Genomic DNA, 8,658 nt, shown 5'->3' with positions numbered 1-8,658 from the left:
TGTGTGTGTATGTGTGTGTGTATGTGTGTGTATGTGTATGTCTATGTGCGTGTGTATTTCTGTGTGTGTGTATGTCTGTGTGTGTATGTGTATGTGTGTGTGTATGTGTATGTGTGTGTGTATGTCTATGTGCATGTGTATTTCTGTGTGTATGTCTGTGTGTGTGTATGTGTGTGTGTGTATGTCTGTGTGTTTGTATGTCTGTGTGCGTATGTGTGTGTGTATGTCTATGTGTGTGTGTATGTCTGTGTGTATGTCTGTGTGTGTGTGTATGTCTGTGTGTGTGTATGTGTGTATGTGTGTGTCTGTGTGTGTGTATATGTCTGTGTGTGTGTATGTCTGTGTGTGTGTATGTCTGTGTGTGTGTATGTCTGTGTGTGTGTATGTCTGTGTGTGTATGTGTGTGTATGTGTGTGTGTCTGTGTGTGTGTATATGTCTGTGTGTGTGTGAATGTCTATGTGTGTGTTTTGTTCTGCAGGATGCATGTGGAGGTCAGAGGACAACTTAGGGCGTCATTGCTCTCCTTCCACCCCTTAGGTCCTGGGGATTGAACTCAGGCCCTCAGGCTTGGTGGCATGTGCCCTTACCCGATGAATCGTCCTTGTCATGGTATCTCCACCATCTCCGCTGCTTGTCCTTTTTTCTGATCAGTGGGCCTTGCAGAACTCCGACATCAGTTGTAGCCAACTGGACCCTGCTTTCTTCAAGCTGCTACCTTCTTGCTCCTTTAACATGCGTTTGTGAGCTCTCTGGGAAGGAAAGCTTTCTGTGTCTTGTCTGGTCTGATACCTCTGTATCAGATTTAGTTTCCTGAAAGATGAGATGGCTATCTTTTCAAACAATTAACATTCACAAATATTTGTAACTACCCAAAGATGGGACAACAGCCAGAAGACATCCATAAATACTGCTGAAGAGTGTTTTGAAAGATCTGAAAACCTCAGAAAACGATGGATAGAAACAGTTTGTCACCGCTCTGTTCCCCAAAAAACCAAACCCTTGTCTACTATTTAGACAGTCAGTTACTTTTATCATGAGCAAAATACATTGTACTTTTAGGTGACATTGTACTAATTAGTATGTATTAGCGACCAATTATATTCATTCTCTGCAATAATAGTACAAGTATAAGGGGAAAATATGGACAATTTTATTTTTTCATATTAGTCAGGTGAATAAAGTGTACACAATATGTCTTTAGTATCATCTCCTTCTCCCCACCCTGTCTTTTTCTCCTCCAGGTGATATTCCAGTGGTCCCACTTAATTTTGTCATGATATCCCTGGAGGGACCATTTAACAGGGACACGATAGAAGGATGTGTTAAGGAGACATTACTTTTCTTATCACGGTCCATATCTGTCAAACAAAACGTGGAGTTCACATTCAAAGGAATTGGGGTCCTTTTGATCAGAGACAGCAAAGTGAAGATGAGATTTTACAAGGACTTCCTTTGCTCGATGGACGGAAGTGGCACCTTGAGCAAAGCCCTGGCAAATGTAAGTTGTTTGCTTCTGAGCTTTCCTGGTTTCGTTTTCTGTTGTTGTGATAAAATAGCCCAGCAAAAAGCAACCGAAAAGGGTTTATGTTAGCTCGCTCTTCCAGACGACAGTCCGTCAGAGGAAAGATCATCACGGAGGCAGGAACTTAAAACAGCTAAACACACGGCATCCACATTCTGCACTCTGGGTGGTCCAGGGACCAGAACTAGGGAATGGTGTTGTCCCCTTTCAGCTTGCATCTTTTCACACCAGGAAGCAATTGCGATAGTTTCCCACAGGCCCGCCCAGAGGTACGCCCATAGGCACGCCCACAGGCCACCTTGAAGTTGACAGTCCCTCACGGAGACTTGTCTTCCCAGGAATTCTAAATAGGATCTAGCTGACAACTGAAACTAACCATCACGCAACCCCTTTTTTTCAGTCTATGGTTCTGAATCAAATGTGGGTGTGCTTTCATTAAGAATATCTATTCGGGACAGGCATGGTGATACCCGTCTTTAATCCCAGCACTTGGGAGGCAGAGACAGGCAGATCTCTGTGAGTTCGAGGCCAGCCTGGTCTACATAGTGAATTCCAGGACAGGATATGTAGAGAGGCCCTGTTTCAAATACCAAACAGATAAAAGGAAAGCTTTTGTTGACATATTTTAAGTTTCCCTTTTTCCCAAGTGTGTGGAAATGTGTGGTACAGGCAGCCAGTTCCTTGACAAGCAAGACGAAGAACTTCAAATCAAATTTTGGAGTTCTACCCAAGGAGTGGAAAAAACAATAGAAACTCATAATTCTGGACATTTTATAGTTCCTTACTGCTGAGAAACTCTCCTGCATGTGTGACTTCATTTGAACCTCAGAATACCCCAAAAGCAGCAGGGTAGGGTCATCACCCTGATTTTCCTGTAGAATGTGGAGGTTCAGAATGGTCATAATGTGAAGCCCAAGTCAACATGGCCAGCTCAGGGATTCAAGCCCAGAGTTTCTCAGCACTCAGGGTTTGCAGTTTGTACTATTTTCTCTGAAGAGATTTTACAAGAAGATCCAATTCGAGCCACACAAACATGTTTCTTAAGCTTTTCATCTTTCACTTTGATTTTTATGTATATGGGTGTTTTGTCTCCATGTTGTCTGTGCACATGTGTGTAGTGTCCATGGAGGCCAGAAGGGGGCGCCAGATACCCCGAGATTGTAGTTAGCTATGGATAGTTGTCACTCAGATGTGTGGTTGCTGGGTCTCAAACTAAGGTCCTCTGGCTCTGCCCTGCTGAGCCACCTCTTCAGCTTCATGCTTTCTGGCTTTTAGTTTGCAGGGTCATAAAATCAATTTCCCGTCACCATCATTGTTATCCATCAAATGGCTGACATGATGTTCAGGCTAAGTTAGGTAGATCAGAGTTTAAAGAGGCAAAGAAATAGTTAATCAGTAGCATTTATCCAGGGGTTAATGGCCTTGTGTACACCTCTGGGTACTGATGAAGATGACAGAAATTAATTGAATCATCACAAAATCCTAATAGCAAGAACTTGATTGTTATACAATGAAAACACTGTGAAAACTGTCTGTCCATTTTTTTCTGCTCATGGAACTCTGGAGTAGGCATTAGAGATGGGGCTGTGTATAAGGAGGCCCCTTGGGGTTTTCCACACAATCTTGTTATTTTTCTTTTTTATTTGTCCTCCCCACCCCTCCCCTTCTTTTCTCCTCCTCCTTTCAAGACAGGGTGGTAAACCAAAACTATACCCAAACCAAAACACCGCTTTTTGGAATTTTTCTTTAAATTTATTTATTTTTATTTTGTTTGCATTGGTGTTTGCCTGCATGTATGTTTAACTTCTGAAGGAGTTATATACTGTTGTGAGCTGCCATGTGGGTGCTGAGGGTTGAACCCGGATCCTCTGGAAAAGCAGTCAACACTCAACCTCCGAGTCATCTCTCTAGCCCCTTTGAGATTTTCTTTAAAGCTTTTGTAGGCTATAGAGTTCATAAATAATCATACATATTAGTTAGTAGTAATAATGAGGTTATTATAGAAAGTGATAACTACAATAGCTCTTGGTTGCATGCTCTGCACATTTCCATACAGTATTCTATTAAAACCCTGCGAGGCAGCTCCGGTTGCTCTCGCTACAAACCTAGTGCCTGGGAACACATAGCAGCCGGCAGCGTGCCGGGGACAGAAGCCCACGTGACTTCAGAGACGTTCTCTGAACTGTCTAATATTAGAGTCCTGTGGACCAAGAGTGAAGTCCTAGTCATTTCCCGATGGTTTCTGGATGTTTGCTCATTTTCCAACGGTGTGTAAAGTCGTTTCAACTCTTAGGGCAATTTTCAAAAGAGATGGCATGGTCTGAGAAAAGGCAGCGTCTGTGGAACTGTTCTTTAGCGGTCCAGGCGAACTCTGATGAAGGCGGTCACGCCATACTGGATTCTAAGCGCTGAACAAACACAAACAGCTCCATGGTAGCAATGCCTTGGAGGGAGCCTGCGTGTCTTGGTCTGTCCTGGGCGGCAGCTCAGGCGCGATCTTTATCTCTGTCCTCTAGAGGCCTGGCACCATGGACTCAGTGCTGTCAAGCAGAGAGGGCGTTGGAAAGCGTCCCAACAGTGCACTGGCCTTTCCAAGGTGAGTGTTTTGCTTTGGGGTTAACCCAGGCCCCCGCTCTCCTTCTTAAAGGACAATATTTGTTTTCCAAACTAATTTCCTGCTTCTCTCTCCTTGTCCGTCTCTCCTCTGTTTCTCTCGCCCCCTTTCTTCCCTTCTCTCTCTCTCCCATCTCTGTATAAGCACCAAGAGTTTATTGCACACACCAGCAGCACAGCCCTTCCCAGACTGTCTCTTTATAGTTTTTATTTTTATGTAGGGAGAGGATGAGGAAATGGAGAGGAGGAAGGAGATGGTTATTTGGGGGTACACTGTATCAGGCTATGATTTCTTGACTTCAAGCTGACAGACATCTCCCAGTGATGTAGAAAAAAACAGAAAGCTCAGGCTGAAACCAAAGGAAAAAATTTAAGTTGAGGTGTGCGAGCAATTTCTTTATATTAAGTTCTTTCGGGAGCCCACGGTACCAAGGGTATGTGGTTTGGGTAGGCTCCCAGATCTGTCCTCCCAGAGGGGGAGTTCATGCTCCTTGTTTCACAAGACAAACCTTGCACCCCCTTGAAGGAAGCAGGCTTGCTGTGAAGTCAGAGAGGTGGTGGTGGCTTCCCAGAGCTGAGAGTTTGCACAGTCGCCTGGTCAGGACCTGTGCAGAAGACAAACCTCTTGAATCCTTCTTAGGATTGAGCACAAAGAGACAGAGAACAAACCAACCATGGAGGTCATTGCCGAGGAAGGTGGAGAGGACAGACCAAGGAAGATCAAGTTGAAAGACCCGACAGACAAAGAAGAAGGAGCCAGGGGTAGGTCAGTGGTTTGTGGGCACCGTCTGTTCCTCTTGACTCTTAGGAACAGGGTGGTGTCACTTAGGAACTCATATGCTCAAAGTAAATAAAGCTAGTGTATTAGTTACTTTCCTTGTTGCCATGAAAAAACTTAGAAGCAGTGATTTAAGGTGGGGGGGGGGAGCTTTGCTCTGGGCTGTGATTGGGTCTCCCAGAGGCTAAGCGTGGGAGGCCAGCTGGTCACAAAGTATCTGGAGCCAGGAAGCAGAGAGCGACCAGGAAGTGGAGCCCCCCTGTAAAACCTCAAGGCTCTCCTTCAGTGACTCATTTGTTTTTCCAGCAAGGGCCCACCTTCTTAAAGGTTCTTCACCTTCTCAAACAGCGTCACCCACTGGGGACGCAATGTCCAAATACAGGAGTCTATGGGGGAAGTTTTTTTTTTTTTTTAATTTTTTTTAATTTATTTATTTATTGAGGATTTCTGCCTCCTCCCCGCCACCGCCTCCCATTTCCCTCCCCCTCCCCCAATTAAGTCCCTCTCCCCCATCAGCCCGTAGAGCCATCAGGGTTCCCTGACCTGTGGGAAGTCCAAGGACCGCCCACCTCCATCCAGGTTTAGTAAGTTGAGCATCCAAACCGCCCAGGCCCTATGGGGGAAGTTTGACATTCAAACCACCACTTCTAGATTCACAAGTAGCCACTGTATTTTTTCCTTTTTCTTACAAATGCTTTTTATTCTCGGAACCCTGTATTTTGCCTTAACCCACACCCAACCTCTTACACTACCATCTGTTTGGTGGCCGTCTTCCTGTTCTTGACCAGGTCCTGATAAATCTCACAAATGCATGAGGTGAACTCTAGGGCGTATTCTGTCTCAACAGAGTAAGGGGTACTAAACTTTCCCGCGGTCAGAACTGTCAGATTTTATGTGTCTACTTAGCTCTCTATTTAGCTGTTTGGAAAACCGAAGAGACTGTTGCTTGCGTTCGTTATTTATTCTAGAGATCTCGTCACCCAAGAAACGCCGTGATAGGCAGTCCATCTCTCCTGCCAAAGTAACAAGCGTCAGCCTGCTGGACAAGCTGGAGCGAAGCGGGAGCGGCGGGAAGACCGTGACACCTGAAAAGTAAACTTTTGTTTCTGTTACAGTTTACTAAATATCACCTTGAAGTCTCCCCATGACACAGGACCTTAGCAATCCTTTCGTTCCTTTATTAGGTATGACTGAGAGCCTTCTATGTGGGAGGTGATGGGGACGGTAGAGGTGGCCAGGGCTTAAAATCTAGCGGGAAATCCAGACACACACCAAGTGTAAGGTAGACTTGCTAAGAGGAGCGGAGGTTACTCAGCCGAGGCAGAGGTAGCGCAGCGGTAATTCCACCTGCCTGCCTGCTTTCACGGACGACTTCCCAGCTCTACAGGCTTTGTTGATTTCTGCGTGCCGAGGAATCACATGGCAATTTTATATTGACATCAAATGGAATGTGAGTTTGTCACGCAGGCCCGGCAGGCACACCAGTGTTTCTGACATCTGCTTTTTGCTGTCTTCCTGTGTGTCCTGCAACGATTCTTTGGGCAAGTTCTCTGTCTTGTAGGACGGTCATTCTTCTTACTGAACAAGTGGGTTAGGATTGTGTTGACAGTTCTTGGTTCTTAGTTTCTTTTTCCTCCACATTTTAATGAAATTTTTTTATTTTCTCCTGTTTGAGGTTTCAAAGTGACATCTGAGTTGTTCCTTCCTGTAACTTTTGATTTGTGATTTAATACTCAATTTCTTTGGTTCATAGCATTTATGATTATTACAGAGTATACACAGTTATTACCGGCTGACTGTCCCCATCAGAATAATATACCCTTGAGGCTGGGGACTTGTGTGTGCATGGGTTTTGTTGGCACTGCGTTCCTGCATCTGGAACAACCACACAGCAAATAGGCATAATATTTTTATGAAATGAGTGAATTTATCCCCATTTCACAGAAGTGGTAACAAGGTTTCCAAGATGGCATAGTTTGTCCATGTCATCTGCCAGCAAGCCACAAAAAGAAGTCAAACCCGGCTCTGACACAGAGTACACATTCTTGACTTGGATGCATGGTCTATTCGAAAGGAAACCATTGAGATACTTTTTTCTGTATTTTTAAGACAGGATCTCTCTGTTGTGAAACCCCTGACTGTCCTGCTCTGGCTCTGTAGATCAGGCTAACCTGGAGCTCACAGAGATCTACCTGCCTCTGCCTTAGGAGCCACCATGACCAGTCGCTTTTTCTTTATTTTATGTTTATATTTGTCTCTAAAATTATCACTCTCCTGGAGCTGGAGGGATATGTCCTAGGTTAGGAGCACTTACCATTGCTCTTCCTGTCTTCCATTCCCAGACCCCATAACAAGTGACTCACAATTGTCTGTAACTCCAACTCCAGAGGAGTCAAGCCTCTCTTATGTCACGTGTACACACCAACACACACACACACACACATCTTCCCATAATATAAAGAATCTTTAATATGATCATTGTTCCAGAGGCCAGATTGTATTAAAGGTTAATTTGTGTTCCATTGTCTTTGAAGCGTACCATCTCCAAGTTGTCAGATAAATGACAATGAAAAGCCCAGGACATCTCCCGCCCCGGTGTGCCAGGATCATAATAAGGCAGGACAGGTATAGTGCCTTCCACTAAATCAAACCCAGGCAGACTCATCCTCGGATTTTTGTTTCTCCAAGAGAATTCTGGGAATCCCTCCTCTTTAACATACTCTATGGGCATACTCACGTGTCTGGACTGAAATTTGCCTGTTAGCCTAGAGCTCCTACTCAAGAGAAAGGGGCTAGGAAATCCCTTCTAATTTTCAGCTCTTCTGGGAGCTCATTAGATCCTTTATATCACTTGGGAGATTTACTTTGTAAACTTCCTTTTGCTAATTGCGTATTAGAGAGTATATTTCAGCAATCTGTTCTTTTATGAAATGCGCTTCTTGACATACCCAGTCTTAGGAGGGCTTGCAAAGGGAATAAAGTAAATGAAGATAAAAAAATAAACAGTGTATGATTTGTCCTGAAATCTGAACGGTAGGAAATGTGCTACGTGTGTTTGCAACGAGCGCAGAGGAATTTCCCGCTGTACTATGGAGATGAGAGGAGGAGGAGAGAGATGGAGGACGAGAGGCTCATGCAGCAGTACCAAATTCTGAAAGACCAGGAGGCTTTCTTCAAAAACCAGGTAACCTTATGCCTTCTCGGCAGAGGGTTTGCCGTGGGACAGCGGGACCGCGGGATACCATTCTTAGAGTCAACTGAATATGTTCTGCGCATGCTTTCGCTGTAACCCATTTAATTATCCATTTGCGGCTGGGCTAAAGCAGGTGGTGTGTGGGTTGGTTTCATGGCAACTTGATACAAACTGGGGTCATTCGGGAAAAGTGACTTTTAATGGAGAGCCTCCGTGAGATTTGTCCGCAGGCAAGTCTACGCTGCTTGTTCTCAATGAATGATATGGGGGTGGGGGGGTCCAGCTCACGGGAGGCAGTGCCAGCCCGGGCTGGTGGTTCTGCGCTGTATAAGGCAGACTGAGCAAGCTGTGGAGGGTAAGCTAGTAAGCAGGGTTCCTCCGTGGTCTCTGCTCAGTTCCTTCCTGCCTTCAGTTCCCGTCCCAACTTTCTACAGCGATGGAGAATGACTTGAGATGCCAGGCGGTGGTGGCGCACGCCTTTAATCCCAGCACTCGGGAGGCAGAGGCAGGCGGATCTCTGTTGAGTTCGAGACCAGCCTGGTCTACAGAGC

At 45.2% G+C, this 8,658-nt stretch overlaps 1 protein-coding gene across 1 annotated transcript in view; it reads left to right on the top strand.

The window, feature by feature from the left end:
* Ccdc81 (coiled-coil domain containing 81) overlaps positions 1-8,658 on the top strand; it is a 26,232-nt gene that overhangs the window by 8,416 nt on the left and 9,158 nt on the right. Inside the window, exons 4-9 of the mRNA XM_026784424.1 lie at positions 1,243-1,499; positions 4,040-4,119; positions 4,777-4,898; positions 5,883-6,006; positions 7,449-7,539; positions 7,952-8,098. Of these exons, the coding sequence (XP_026640225.1) occupies positions 1,243-1,499; positions 4,040-4,119; positions 4,777-4,898; positions 5,883-6,006; positions 7,449-7,539; positions 7,952-8,098 (821 nt within the window). The remainder of the gene's footprint in view (positions 1-1,242; positions 1,500-4,039; positions 4,120-4,776; positions 4,899-5,882; positions 6,007-7,448; positions 7,540-7,951; positions 8,099-8,658) is intronic.

This window comes from Microtus ochrogaster, chromosome 22, assembly GCF_000317375.1.
Source record: "Microtus ochrogaster isolate Prairie Vole_2 chromosome 22, MicOch1.0, whole genome shotgun sequence".
Classification (NCBI taxonomy): Eukaryota; Metazoa; Chordata; class Mammalia; order Rodentia; family Cricetidae; genus Microtus; species Microtus ochrogaster.
The sequence above is the reverse complement of the archived record's forward strand: the minus strand, read 5'-3'. Positions and strand labels throughout refer to the sequence as shown.